The sequence below is a fragment of the Vespula pensylvanica genome, chromosome 3, assembly GCF_014466175.1.
Source record: "Vespula pensylvanica isolate Volc-1 chromosome 3, ASM1446617v1, whole genome shotgun sequence".
NCBI lineage: Eukaryota > Metazoa > Arthropoda > Insecta > Hymenoptera > Vespidae > Vespula > Vespula pensylvanica.
The window spans coordinates 2,117,462-2,133,732 of NC_057687.1; the positions used below are offsets into that span (position 1 = coordinate 2,117,462).

Below are 16,271 nucleotides of genomic sequence, written 5' to 3' on the forward strand. Positions count from 1 at the left end.
TATAATATAACATTATATTATTATGTTATATACTTTATTACATATTATGTATACTTTTATTATGTACTATATAATAATATAATATTACTCTCAATTCCTGAATCATCTTCGTGAGTAAAACAAGAAAAAAGAAAAGTTTAATGTTAAGCATAGTAAATAAATTGAAATTCATCGGTTCATCATACGGACCGTCTTCTAATGAATGTATTTGAATTAGAAAGAAAAAAAAGAAACAGGAAAAAAAAGAAAAAAGAAAAAAAAAGAAAACAAAAGACGCCTGAAATATAACCGATATATTCATTCGCGAAAAATAATTTAATTTTTTAAATGTTAAAACATGCAGCCTTCCATTCTTTAATCGTCTTGCAACGAAGTATCCTCTTTAAAACGTTTCACTTCCGTAAGGTTTCCTAAAAAACCAGGAGGAGAGCTCCAAGCTGCGTCTCTGACAAATAGCGAGGGATAGAAAAGGGAAGAAGAAAAAAAAACCAAAAGAAAAAAAAAGAGAAAGAAAGAAAGATTCGCGAGAGAGAAAGATAGATAAATAAAGAGAAAGAAAAATAAGTCTCACCTTGATTCGCACCATCATGTTGAGATGACCTTGACTGTATTGCTCGATGACATCTCGCACGTCGTACGGCTTTCGCGCTTGCTGAAATTTTCGTCGGGCGACGAAATACTTGATCTTTCTGATCGCCCTTATGGCATTTCTGTGCGCCTCGGTAAGCCTGAAATTCAATCGTACGAGAGGTAGGAAGATCGATTTCAATTCAGAATCGGATCGATTCGTAACGCTGCTGCATGAACGACGCGATGATAGAAGAGAAGATGATTTATTGTGTGTGCGTATATGTGTCTCGTATATATGTGTCGAAAAGCCTTTTTCCTCTCTAAAGAGATGTGCCTCAAATCGACAAAAAAAGAAAAAGAAAAAGAAAAAGTAAAAAGAAAGAAAAAAGAAAGGAAGAAAAAGAATCCCACCAAACGTACCAACATCCTAACATGATAAATCACTTTACTCCTAAGTTCTCCCCTCAAATTGATGATGAAAAACTTCGACTTCTATTGCACCGTGATAAATGTTCACAGAAAATCGAGATAATCGCGACAAATGTAAAAAAGAAAAAAAGAAAAAGAAGCCAAAAAAGAAAGAAAAAACGGAAAAGTAGAAAAAAAGAAAGTAGTTTTTATCGGAATGATTCGAGAAGATTAAACTGAATACCTTCAAAATATGTGTGTGTTCGTGAGTAGATACATACATACTATATGAAACGGTTCAAAAGGAGCGCAGTAGATAAATTTTTTATCGGCGAGTTTGATTCTCTTTCATAGTCTTCGTAAGTGGTAAGACTCAACGACGAGCCGTCTGAGATTTTTCGGCACACAGGCTACCTGTGTACATATTGTACATGTACCTATACATATATATATATATATATATATATATATATATACATATAGGTACATTTAGAATATATATATGTATATATATGTAGGTATATATATAATATATATATGAACAGATAAGCCCATATGCACATATACTCGTATAGAGGAGTTTAGCCTTTGCTTCTCGCCGTAAGTAGAACGACCGACCGACATACTCTCACTATGCTCTTCTTCTGGAAGTGTATTCATTCATCGAAGAATATCCTCGAGAAGAGTGGCTTTTCTTTGAGTGTTTACATTTCGAGAATGCTTAAACGTTTCCCTCTTAATGGAAAGTGGAAAAGAGAGACAGAGAAAAGAAAAAGAAAGAGCAAGAGAATAAGAGAGAGAGAGAGAGAGAGAGAGAGAGAGAGAGAGAGAGAGAGAGAGAGAGAGAGAGAGAGAGAGAAGAAAAAGAAACTAACAATTCTTCCGTTTTTGTTAAATAAGATATAAAATTAACGTGATTTTATTGCTTGAACGAAGGATGATCTTGTGATTTCTTTTCAACATCGTTCTTGATGAAAAAGAAAGAAATAGGAATGAAATCAAAAAAAGATATAAACAGAGAGATACAGAGAGATAGAGAAAGAAAGAAGAAAAAAGGAAACACGTAGTTAATCCACGTAATCTAATTTCGCTTCTTCTTGAATACCAAACATAGTAGGATTATTCACGTTTAAACTTCTATTTAGTTTAGACTAGTATTGGAAAAAACGTGAAAAGGCTTAATCGACCCGGTAGCAATAGCAATAGCAATAGCAACAGGAGCAGCAGGAGTAGTAGCAGCAACAGCAATAACAATAGCAACAGCCACAGCGCAGTAATAGTAGTAATACTAGTAGTAGTAGTAGTAGCAAAGCAACAAAGGATATACGTATGCACATACGTTCTTCTTCCCAGTATCTCAGTGAAATATTTAAGCGGTAAGGATTTATTCTTGTGTGTCGTATTCGTAAATATGTAAAGAAGTAAAATGCGTTTGTGGAGATTCGGTTACCAAAAAGAAAAATATAAAAAGGGAAAAAAGGAAGTAGAAGAAAAGAGAAAAGAGAGAAGAGAGAAGAAAGAAAGAAAGAAAGAGAGAGAGAGAAAGAGAGGGAGAGAGAGAGACAGAGAGAAGATGAAGTTGTGGTCCAGTTGACGCTGCTGCTGTGCTGTGTTGTTGCTGTTGCTGCTGTTGCTGTTGCTGTTGCTGTTGCGTGAATCTTTGTGCAAACGAGTTCTACTATCTATACAAGAAAGAGAATGTAGGCCGGTACTGTAAAGTAATGGAGCGGTGAAAAAAGCACTTACGCGTTTGGTGCGAATGACTAGAAAGAAGAGAAAGAAAGAGATAGAGAAAGATAGAGAAAGAGAGAAAGAGAGAGAGAGAGAGAGAGAGAGAGAGAGAGAGAGAGAGAGAGAGAGAGAAGTGGCTTTTGTACGAACTAGCGCGAGGTAACGTTTCTCTTTTCATCTATCGTTATATTGATATATGCCTGTGTGTGTGTGTGTGTGTGTGTGTGTGTATGACTATATTTTATACAGTTCTAAAAAAGGAAAAAGAAAAAAAGAAAAATAAAAGAGAATAAATAAAACATGAAATGTCATTGCTAAATTTATCTCGATAATCAATCGATTAATCGTATCGTTCAGGAACTACCAGACATCTCTGATCTCACCGATCTTGAAAAAGATATTTAGGCGACCAAGAGAATAAGAAGGAAAGTCAGAGAGACAGACAGACAAGCAAATAGACAGACAGACAGATAGATAGACAGAGATAGAGAGAGTGAGAATGAGAGAGAAAGAGAGAGAGAGAGAGAGAATGAGAGAGAGAGTGAGAATGAGAGAGAAAGAGAGAGAGAAAGAGAGAGAGAGAGAGAGAGATGTTAACTGGTGAAATGACGTATTATTCAAGAGTAGCTACATATTTCGAGCTTGGATATTCTTGACTGCCAAGGACGATAGCCGACGGATACAGGACAGTCCTCGGCTATAATCGTAGATCGATTAGTCGAAAGCTTCATCATCGAGCTCGCCTCTATCGTTCTATTTTTTACGATAAATTTCGAGATAGAAAGCTAATTTTCTCTCTCTCTCTCTCTCTCTCTCTCTCTCTCCCAATTTTTTAAATCTCTTTTTAAAATTGGCCTAATAAATAAATTATTTTTATTCTAACCCAAGCAATAATTTCATGTCTATATATTTATAAATAAAATTATTATTATCTATATATTCGAAATTTTATCAAAAAGAAAAACGAAAAAAGGAAAAAAACGAGAACACGATTTTCATTAATTAACGAATTAATAATAAAGATTTTTTGCAAAAAGGAAAGTAATTCAATTTTTCACTTTATTTGTACTATGTTTTCTCGTATCTACAGATACTAGATGTGTGTTTGTGTATTTGTCTTGTGTTAAATTCATTTCTACATTTTCTAACTTGAAAAAATTTTATTGAAATAATCAAATGATATAGATATACATATATATATGTGTGTGTATATATATATATATATATATATATATATATATATATATATGTATGTATATGAATATGTATCTACTTACGTTGTGACCCTTTGCGGTTCCTCGATGTCAATGTCAATTTCATCGCTGGTGGCCTCAGTCACCGAACTTGTCTGGGAAGTAAAGAGGCTCCCCCTGCCAATCGGAAACACGCTACTCATACTAACAAACTCGGAACTAGTTCTCCTCGATATTCGAAGTCGCTCTAGAGAAAGTACTCCTCGCATGGCTGACACATCTGTCATGACGAGTTTCTCGAATTGTTCATATATCTATATCGAGATTATACTGTCCGTTTTGTCCTCTAATGAAAGAGGAAGAGAGAAAGAGACAGACAGAAAGAGAGAGAGAAAGAGAGAGAAAAGAGAAATTTTGATGAAAAATATCGAATTTTACAAATTTCTTTAAAAATATTTTATATTGACCAATCACAAAAATACTTTCTCTAGAGTTCCAAAATAAATAAAATGATGTATGATAAAGAACGAATAGAATGTATTTGTATTAATGAAATGTAATATTGAAACGAGGTAGAAATAAAACTTAATAAAAAGTTCTCATTGAAAAACAATACAGAAGGGAGTAAATCTAACTCGCAAAATTCATTCGGTTCGAATTCACCAATTATAGCAACAGTTACAATCGTAATTTTGAATAATTTTTTATGTACTGATTTAGAAAAAGAATAAGAAAAGAGAATGTTCAATATCATGAAATATTTTTTTCTTCTTTTTCTTAGAATTCTTTTAGATATGTATATTATATATGCATGTGTGTATGTATGTGTGTATGTACGTATATATTCTAAAAAAATATATATATATATATATATATATATATATATATATATATATATACACATATAAAAGCTAATGATAATTTCTACATGAATTTCCATTATACGTATAAGTATCGCATTTACAATCAACATTTAATAATATCGTGATAAAAAAATTATAGGAATTTTGATGGAGCGAGAAATATCGAGTATGGGCATCAGCGATCCTATATACGATTTATAAATTAATATCCATTAATTTTATTCCTTCTTACACGCGAATCAGACCTTTCTACCTTTCCAATCTTTTTTCTTTATTCTTTTTTTCATTTTTTTCACCCTTGCGATCACCCTTGGGAAAGAAGTAGGAATGATGTATGAAGAAAGAAACAAAGAGAAATAGAGAAAGAGAGAGGGGATGAGGGGGAGGGAGAGGGAGAGAAAGAACAAATGGATTCAATTTTGGCGAAACTATGGACATTACGCGTTGCACGTTTGCTATGATCCTCTCTTTATCGTACCTAATTTGTGGTAGATCGAAGTAAATATTTAAACGTTTCCTGCATGATAAATGGTCATTGCTCGCAGCCTCCGCAAACTCGTCGGACTAACGGTAACGTTATTCCGGACAACAATTTACGAGAGCTAGCTACTATACGAACGAAACGGGTCAGTTTGATGTTACTGATAGAGCCTAAGGGACAAAGCTTTTATCATCGGTGTTGGGTGCTGGTCTCACCAATTATGTTACTGAATACACATAGTAGCTATCTATATATATGTATGTGTGTATATAGATAACGTCAAATAAAACCTGTTTTCAGTGAAGGATGAAATAAAACTGACAATGGGTTAGCCACATCAGAATTTGAATTAGTGGCACGTTATAATAAAACAAGTGGCAAGTGGTTTATAATTTGATAATCTATAAATATACTATGTGGGATAAAAGTTTTCTATGAAAACTGGAAGAAAAAGTGAAAAGAAAATAGATGTGTTGTACGTAGAAAAAGAAAACAATTCGTTTGATACTACGCCTCATATCTCGTCTTACATTTTCAATCCTTTGAAGTTTTTTAGATCTCTTTTTGAGAGACTGAGACTGAGGGTTGAAGACAAAGAGATAACGAGAGAGAAAGGAAGGGGAAGAGAGAAAGAGAGAGAGAAAGAGAGAGAGAAAGAGAGAATGGATGAAAAGACTTAGACAAGGATAAACCGTTAACGCAAACGTTGCACTCGCAAGTACGTTCGAGAGGATTCATTTATTTTTGCTGTGTATTAACCATTCTCTCTCTCTCTTTTTTTGCCTCCCCCATCTTTTTATCTTTTCTTATCTACCACCCGTATCACTATATTTACTCGTTCGTTTTACATCTATTTGAAATTCAACGTCGTAAGGACGTGTCTACGTTTGCGCTGAATCAGCTACTTGACGGAATCTTAATTTTTGATGAATCGAGTCGAACGAGAAAAGGGAAAAATAAAAAAAAAAAGATGATATATTGAACGATCTTGGCTGTAGATCGATTAACTATGTAACGGGATAAAAAATTCGTTAACGATAAATCGAGTAATAAATAAAAGCATTTATTGTCCATCAAAACGACAATAGAAAAATTTTTACGTTGAAACATAAAAAAAATATCAATAACGTTATATGTTATCTTCTTTATATAAAAAGGATATAAAACATAGTTAGGATCAATTAACCTATACTTTCGCCTGTTTTTACGAACCATAATTTTCTAAGCTAATCTTCCGGGTCTTCCATTTCTCTTTAACAACATCAATAATGAACCTTCTAATGATTATCTAATGATCAACGAGAGTATTATAATAAATAAGTAATAAGGGCTTTAGCGATTATATTAACGTTAGTTAGTAACACATTTTCGAAATAACGAGCGAAGTTTCGAAGTATTAAAATAAGAAGATAAGGAAAAGAAAAGAAAAGAAAAATAAAACAAATTAAAAAAGATGGACTCACCGATTGTCACGTCTGGCACGATTAGGAGTACCCGCTTTGGGTTCCTCCATATAAAATACAACATCTCCTTCGTTCTCGAGACGCTGATTGTCGGTTTGAGATGCAGTAGCACTGCCGCCACTGGCCGATATACTACCGGATATCGTAACTGGTGGTAAAGATTGCTGCTGCTGTTGCTGTTGTTGGACGTCCATCCGGTTACGAGATTTCCGTCTCTTCAGTACGCTCGCCTTCTTTGCCACCTGGATCATCAGAGACTGAACCCCCGGTGCCCTCCCATTACAACACACGTCGAACACAACATGCACTATCCCTACAAGTGAGCACCGGCTCTTTCTTTTTCTCTTTTTCATCTCTTTCTGTCTGTCTGTCTGTTTCTCTCTGTCTCTCTCTCTCTCTCTCTCTCTCTCTCTCTCTCTCTCTTTGATATTAGCACCGGGATACCAAAGAAGAGGAGGAGGAGGAGAAGAAGCTTGAAGGTTTCTGTTCTTTTTTCTATCTCTCTTTCTTTTTCTCTCTCTCTTTCTCTTTCTCTTTTTCTTTCTTGGTGTGTACATCTCCTTTCTTTTCTCTCTGTTATGTCCATTTTTTCCTCTCGAACGAATAAATCGCGGATTTTACGCTCGATCGAAATTTTTATCTTTTTTTTATCGACGGAAAAACTCGAAAAAAGAAAAGAAAAGAGCCAATCAAAATATACTTTATGTCGGATATGCAAAAAATATGTTCGTTCGTAAATTGTATATATATATATATATATATATATATATATATATATTCGGTTCGTTGTTTGAACGTTTCCTTAAAAATTGATCGAAGAAACTTGGAAAACTTACTTTCAGAATCTAAATGGATATTAATGGTCGTACGCGTTTCGCATTTCGTGTTTCGCATTTCTCGCGTAAATCTGTAATAACTGATTTACCGAGTAAACAATTTGACATTGGGAAACTCGTTGGAAAAGCAAAACTAATCGAGAACGTCGAGTTTTGTATCACTTATGCATCAGATACGTAACGTTTCTCGTATTTGATGAGAACGAGCATTGTAACGACGTTAAACGAGTGAAATCATACCGTAAAATAAAAAAAGAAGTATTGAAAAGAAGAAAAATAAAAAAAACGAATAAAAAGGTAAAAAAAGAAAAAAAGAGAATATAAACAATTAAAAGGAAAGAGATAAATGTAAAATTTCACGTAACGCGACGAGCGTAAAATCCCTAAAGCGCCGGATGTGCTTGAGAAATACGTGGAGGAAAGCTATTACGCTTGGAAGCTAATGCAAATAATAAAAAAGACAAAAAAGCATATAAACATATAACCAACACACACATACACATACACATATATTTAGAAATATATATATACATGCCGAATACGTTTATGTTAGCAATATAATATCATGCAAACAATTAGAGAAAAATGTTACGATCATTCTGACCAAACTATATCCCTCATCATTTTTATACATTCACGAATATCTTCAGGGACGAACGATAAAAATTTATTTTCAATCTTTTAATACCGTTTCAACACTTTCATATTCTAGATATGTATTATTTGTTTGTACTATTTATTTATCGCTTACATCTATATTTTGTAAGACATAGATTTGTCGAAATAAAATTAGGTAGCTCTTGAGAATCTCAGAATTATTTAAGTATATAATTTCTATTCTATGTTTTTTTATATTATTTGTATTATATTAGGCGCTCGTTCGCATACACCTATGTATGCATTCTATTATAACTTGTTGAGTTGGCTAACGAATAAACTCCGAATTTTCAATAAATATTGCGTTAAATCCTAATATTTTTTACTCTATAAACTATTATTTATATATAATATAAGTAATGAAAAATAATTAATGATAACAAAATTTTTGTTAATTTTACATTACTAAATACATTTAAAGATTTATTTTTTATTAAAAAACATATTAACAGTAATTAATATATTTAATTACTATTTCATTAAAAAAATAATTAATAGTAAAATAGTCAATATTACAAAATAATGAATAGTAAAAAAGAAAAAAAATAAGAGTGTTGTTTTTCTTAAATATAAAATACTAAAAATTCCAATATCACTTATTCTAGATAATCTAATATATTACATAAATTAATATATATATCATATATAAAATATATTATACATATAAATTTGTATAATATATATACATATATATAATTTTTTGCTCATTTGAAGAAAGAAAGAAAAAAATAATCTTTGTCGTTCATCTCTCCCATTTCCAGTTTATTTTTTTGTTTTAGTATTTATCTATTTTTTTTCTACATGAAAAAAAAAGCACAACATCGGTACGTGATACAACAAACGATCACACTAAGCTTTAAAGGTGCACAAATTATTATGAGGGCGCATGTATGTACAGCCGCGATAAACGTGAAAAATTTTTGTTCGATCGATTATGACTTCACCGCACCCAACCACCCTCCCTCCATCTTCCCCCACCCAACCTTTTTTTCCTCTCGATAAATTTTCACGAGAATTCTCTTTTCCGCGATCGGTCGCGGTCGTTCATCGGAAATTAAACCACGCACGAGTAATCGGGTCTCTTTTTTTCTTTTCTCTCTCTCTTTTTTTTTTTTTTTTTTTTTTTTTTTATAAAAGCGTACACTTTATTAATTGGAACGGGGCTGATGCACAAAGTGCGGATAGAAAAGTGTTGCATCAGCTGTAACTTCGTCGTACTTCGAGGAATAAAGTTAACCGAGGTTTTGTTAATTTCGTTGAGCAAAAAGAAAACAAATAAAAATAAATAAATTCTGAAAACTCGTGACACATTTTTCTAGTTTTTCTTTTTTTCAATTAGCACGATTTGATACATAATTTCGAAGTATTTTCATTATGAGATCCGACCGTATAAAATCGAGGATGTTCGTGATAACTATGTGATTTATAGATATAAATACGAAGAAAAATTCGAGCGTGTTATAAAACGTGATTATATCGTATATATATGCATATAATATCATATATGTACACATGTATACGTATGTATGTATACATACATATATATATATATGTATATACATTATGTATAGATATGTATATGTATATGTATATGCATGTACGTTATATATGTATATAATATATAAAATAGAAGGAAAAAATAAACATGCAAAAGAGTAAAAATATGAAATAAATCTAAACCATTTACATACCATCTTCTTTACACAAATCAACTGAAATATATCAGGAACCATTTAATCATCGTCGTTGCAGTTATGAATACTGATCATATTTTAAATAGGTTAATTTAATAAACTTTACCGCACGATAAACGTTTCTAAATTTTGGCAGCAGATGCAACGAAAGAATAATTACGTAATAATATTATAGTACGTATCTCTCATGGTACCCGTGCAAAAAAAAAAAAGAAAAAAAATGAAATCATGCCGTATTTATTGGCAAATGTATGTACTTATATTCTTGTACTTTATTGGAGATATGTGCCAGTTAATTGGACGTCGCTCGATTCGTTAATGTCCATGAAATATATCGATGTTCTGCCGGATCTATTCGACGTTCTGCTCTGTCTCTCATTGTTTATAACATAAATTTACATGATGGAGATTGTTGTTATTATTATTATTATACGTACATATTGTTACATTTTTCTTAGACCGTTTTAATCGAATGTTAATTGAAAAAAAAAGGAAAGACAAGAAGAGAATAATCTCAATTTATGCAGACGTTAAGGTCATCGTATCGAGCCTCATGACACGGCGGATATCAAATTCAGTTTCATTTTGATCGAGGCAAACAGTTATTTACAACGATGACAAGTTTCATCTCTTGGAAAAATAGAAACGCGTTCGTTCGTACGTTTAATTATAAAAAGCGAATTAAAACAAACGGATTATTGACTTTTTCAAGCAGCAATTATTTGTAAGTAATTAAAAAAAAAAAGAAAAGAAAGAAAAAAGAAAAAGAAAGAAAGAAAGGAAAAGAGACGTTCAAAAAAAAACAGAAACCTTAAATCCATCCAATTTAATAAATTCCTAATTATATTTCATCGAGTCGAGTTAAAAATAACGAGCTCATAAAAGAATAAAAATAATAGAAATAATAATAATAATAATAATAATAATAATAATAATAGCAATAATAATAATTGACAATATAATCTCTCGTCTACGACCAGCAGCATGATGAAGTATGCGCATAATACATTCATCGATAGTATCTCAAATACTTTTGCATTCCAAAACAATGGGATTCGCAGCAATGCGTCCAAAAAAATGTTATGAAATAATATCAAATGAAAATAGAATAAAATGAAATGAAATGAAATGAAATGAAATGAAATGAAATAAAATGATAAAACGCAGAAAATTTTAACTATAAGCAATAACAAAGATCGCACATAAAAACGCGAGACCGGATTACGTGAACAAATTCATCGAATTCGAATTAATTATGCACGATGATGAATCATACGAGAAGCGCGCAATCTTTGTTAAAAAGAAAACAAGGAAAAAGAGAATTATAATAATAATGATGACGATAATAATAATAATAATAATAATAATAATAATAATAAAAAGAAAAAAGGAGAAAAATAAATGTATGTGAAAATTTAAATACTCCAATATACAAAGCTACCAAAAAGCACGTCTTCAACTGCATTAAAACATGGACATAATCAATAATTATAATAATGACGAGCCACACAATTAAATCGAAATATATATCTACATATATATATTTATATTTATCTACACACACACACATATATATTTAACAAATATATATGTATATGTATATACTTTGTTATCGAACGGCACATCGAAAAAACATTACAAAAAAAAAAGAAAATAACATACAGCAGAAATCCACATTCTTTGCTCACATCCATCCACTGCCAAATTATCGTCGAATCAATCGAATCGAATCAAAACAGAACTGAACAGAACGGATCGGATCGGATCGTAGAATGGACATTAAAAGCTAAGAAAAAGAAATTTGTCCAACGAGATCGTCGATATCGTTAATTTAATAATAAGAAAAAAAAATAGAAAAGAAAGAAGAAAAAGAAAATAACGAAAGTTTGATTAAATTTACAAATAAATATAATGATATGACGATCAAGTACAAAATCGAGATACATTAAAACGACTGAAAAAATTTATTATTTCGAAATGGCCTGTTATTTATATTTTCACGATCCAATCAATCAATCAATCAATCAATCAATCAATAATAATAATAATAATAATAATAATAATAATAATAATAATAATAATAATAAAAAAATAAATGTTTGATAATCGCGCATTACGATGGGTCGATCGTACAACGTTCAAGAACATCGTTAAGCATCTAAGAACATCAACAGTCAACAGCTAGTATATAAGAGCTACTGGCACTTCCTTCGTAGGAACAACGAAACTCGATAATATCCTCTTACCTTTCCCAATGGCGTCGATGGTTGTCCCGCTGGCGTTGGATCCTTTATATAAATGTTCCACGTAGCGACGCTGTTTATTGCTTTATCGGCGGCATAACACCTCCACAGACACTGTATTAACATAGCCGCGGCCGGTATCTGTCGATTGAAGTGTTTCTGCCGTTGTTTTTGTTGAACTTTCAATGCGAAGCCGGAGCCAAGTATACCCTGGAAAACGTAATGGAGAATGAACGTAATGATCTGAATATTATAAAATATGAGAGAGTGTATTTGTTCTGAAATTTTTTCTCGAAATAAATCTATTCTTGTATGTTTATATGTATTGTTGTTATTGTTAGGTTTTTTTTATTCTTTTCTTTGTCTTAACTCACGGCTGGAAGTGCGAAGAAGGATATGGCGAACACGCTGAAACACGATGCCACGATTTTTCCCATCCAGGTTTGTGGGACAGTATCACCATAACCAATCGTGGTTACAGTGATCTACGAACAAAGAGAAACGGATTTAAAAAAACATTTCTTTTTCTCTTTCTTTCTTTCTCTTTATCTATTTACCTATCCATTTATCTATCCATCTGTCTATCTATCTGTCATTGAAGTAAATAATTTTTTAAATTCATCTTTAAGATTTTTAATTTCATTATTTATTTAATTATTGTTAATTATCAAATAATTGTTATTTCTCTATAATTCAATTAATTCTTGTTCCTACACAACAATGATACAATATGATATGATATGTGTGTAATATATATATATACACACATGCATACATATATATTACACACACACGAAAGATCGGTTAAAAACTTTATTGACTTAACATATTTCCATATTATATTGTAATAATATGGAAAAACATTACAATGTACAAAATTTGAATGGTATCGAATAGGATATTATGCGATATATATACTTTTTACGTGGGTGTAGACGTAGAGATCACATTTGTCATTTCTTTCTTTTTTTTTTTTTTAAATGTGTTACTATATACATATCTTTTTTTATCACCGTATAATAGCCACTAATGTGACATTTCTGCATGTCAAGCGTTAAACGTCATTTAAGAAATTAATACAATGATAAAATACATTTTCTTATATTAAAAAAGAAATCCGAAGGCGCTGTGTCAATTGTGTTGATACAAAGTTGCAATCTTTCTTCTACTTATTTTAGAATATGTTGCAATAATTCATTGTCTTATATTTTATGGTGTAATCGATATTTTTTGATAGATCACATTTTCGAGGTCATCATGGAGAAAAAAATCTAATGGGATTAAATTTAGAGGACGAACTAACATGTAATTCATCCTCCACGTTTTAAAAATGGATTTGGATGAAATTTATAGAGTAACGTCCCTCTTGATTATCACGATGTTACTTATCTGAACGATCAATGGATAATGATATACACAATATCATTCATTGCCATAGTGTTTAAGTCCTTACGTAAAAGTAAGATTATTCATATATAAAAGTGACAATTTCCTCAAATAAGTCCAATTATAATAACATCCCAGTTCCACGTATTCGAAAATAATAATAATGTTTATATGATGATTTTCAATAACCTTGAATGAATTTTATTACTAGCAAGCTAAAATCATAACAGCGATAATACACAGTGTGTGTGTGTGTGTGTGTGTGTGTGTGTACATGTATGTACCATATATATATATACACACACAATATATATATATTTTATATACAATATACAAGTGTGTGTGTATGTACACACATATATAATATATATGATATACATGTGTATGTTTGTGTGTGTGTAACATATTTCATTTAACAATAAAAAAAGGAGATGACATTAAAATCTTCTTTTCGTCTACACTTATGTAAAAAGTATTTATGTTATGTCCCTCTCCATGTCATTCAAGTTTTTTCCATAATCATTTAAGATCATTTCTTCCATATTTTTACAAATAACAGAAACATTTAAATATCTCCGTTATTCGTGATTTTATGAAAAAAATCTTTTGGACAAAATCATACTACTTAAAAATATATATCATTATACATATCGAAATATAAAATTGATAAAATAATTTTTTTCAAAGATCATTTTTTAAAGAGATTTCGAAGTAATTACTATTTTTTTATTTTTTATAATCGAATCATATACTTTTTATTATATTAATTAATCCATCTCGTAATTTTGTATAAAAAGATATTAATCTACGTATATAAAAAAAAAAAAAATCAATTAGTTTATAAAATATTTTAATTTTAATATTGCTAAGAGAAACCATGTACACATTTATTAAAATATACTAAAATTAGTAGGGAATAAGTAGTAATAGTAAGATAGTGATAGTCTCCTAGTAATATTTAAATAAAAATATTTCTTACATTATATAATTTTCTGATATATGAGTTAATACTATTTTTTAATAAAAAATATCCAATATCTCCAAAGAGCATAATCTTGTCCTGAAGACTTCTAAAAAAAAAGAACAGAACCATTTAAATGTTCCTATTTAAATATTCTATCCTGTATATTTTATTTATACGAAGTATAAATTATATTGAAATAATTCTAATATAAAGTGATAATTAATTTTGTTTTGATAAAATGAAACGAAGGCTCAACGAAATATAAATATAAAATTTGCGTGACTTCAAAATTATACGATATTATAAAAGAGTTAATATGATTTAAATTGAATATCGTTATCATCATTATCATCATCATCATCATCATCATCATCATCATCATCATCATTATCATTATCATCATTATTATTATTATTACTATTATTATTATTATAAATTTTCTTATTTTTTTACATTATCCGATTATTTGTGAATAATCGATTACAAACATTGCGTCATTGCAATTCGTTTCAATTTTGAAAGTCAACCGGGTGAGGATTAATTGGTACGCAATATGTATTTGATGCAAGTCCGAGCATTATACGGTAACTTTCAAGCACGATATAAAGGGATTTGGTTTGTTTCGTTCTAATGCATGATGACGTGACCACGAACAGAGACACGTCTCCCTTTCTCTCCTTTAACATTCACGCGAAAATGCAACATCGATCGTCTCCTCTACATGCTCGCGCAGCCAATTCGAAGTTTGAAATACGATTAAAAAGAATAATTAGAGGAATAAAATTTATTGTCGAAGAGAGAATTTTTTCCTTATTCCTTTTCCCTCTTCCCTATTTATATATCTCACATTTTATTTTATATTTTATTTATATTTTATTATTTTTAATATGATATGTTTCTCTGTTTTACTATAGTTAATAATATGTATATAAAGATTATTATTAAATAAAGTGCAAATAAAACGTATTTGCTTTCAAATCTCAACGTTTGTTTAAATTCTTTTTCTTCACGTATTTTTTTTTTTTTTTTTTAATTATTTTTAATACGATAACTTTTTTATTTCATTGTTATTATATCTAAATGAATATGAAACTTGTTTTTTGATAAAAAACAAGTCGAGTACATGTTTTAATCTAAAATTTGTTGAAATTTTTTTATTTATCGTTATTATTGTTGTTCTAATTATTATTTTATTTATATTTTAAAAACATACCACACCCCACCAAAGCGCATCGGCGTAGCTAGAAAAGTCTGTCTTTCCATCGGGCCCGACAGCATCTTTTTCGGCAAGGTACACGAAGTAACTGCTGAAAATAAGACCTAGGAACCCGATGTATAGCGTCGTGATCAGCTCCTGTAAAAGAAAGAGGAATGAAAAATAAAAGAAAAAGAAAAGAATAAAAAGATAATAGAAATTCGAGAGAAAATCGAATCGTTCTTTTCGTCGATAAGACGGCGTTTGGAGTAATAAGAAGGATAGAAATAGGAAAGAAAATCATTAAAATGCACGGAACGATTTATCTTCCTGCCGTTTTCTACCGAATCACAACGACGTCTCGTGTTTGTTCGGGCGATAGAAATAAATTAAGTCGAGGTTCCGCTTTTCCTTATCTCATTACACTTTCTTGCCGGGAGCAATTGCGACGGACAGGATAATTTATACGTGAGGTATCTTTTCTTTGTATATGCACCAGAAAACATGTTCGAAAATGTTACGGTCAAACTCAATATACTATAGTAAAGATCGAAACGAACGAAAACATTTTAATCAACTTATTCGCC

At 30.7% G+C, this 16,271-nt stretch overlaps 1 protein-coding gene across 7 annotated transcripts in view; it reads right to left on the bottom strand.

Annotated features, from left to right (window-relative positions):
- The window catches only part of LOC122628195 (potassium voltage-gated channel subfamily KQT member 1), a 46,418-nt gene that overhangs the window by 3,439 nt on the left and 26,708 nt on the right, over positions 1-16,271 (bottom strand). Inside the window, exons 6-12 of one of the 7 annotated variants that reach the window (XM_043810204.1) lie at positions 15,703-15,843; positions 12,514-12,624; positions 12,143-12,349; positions 9,894-9,914; positions 6,710-6,951; positions 3,987-4,097; positions 572-728 (exon numbers count right to left, since the gene is read on the bottom strand). In XM_043810204.1, coding sequence (XP_043666139.1) covers positions 572-728; positions 3,987-4,097; positions 6,710-6,951; positions 9,894-9,914; positions 12,143-12,349; positions 12,514-12,624; positions 15,703-15,843 — 990 coding nt within the window. Of the gene's footprint in view, positions 1-571; positions 729-3,986; positions 4,098-6,265; positions 6,498-6,709; positions 6,967-9,893; positions 9,915-12,142; positions 12,350-12,513; positions 12,625-15,702; positions 15,844-16,271 lie in introns of those variants that run through there. The other 6 variants (XM_043810205.1, XM_043810203.1, XM_043810207.1 and 3 more) reach the window with 6 other exon arrangements.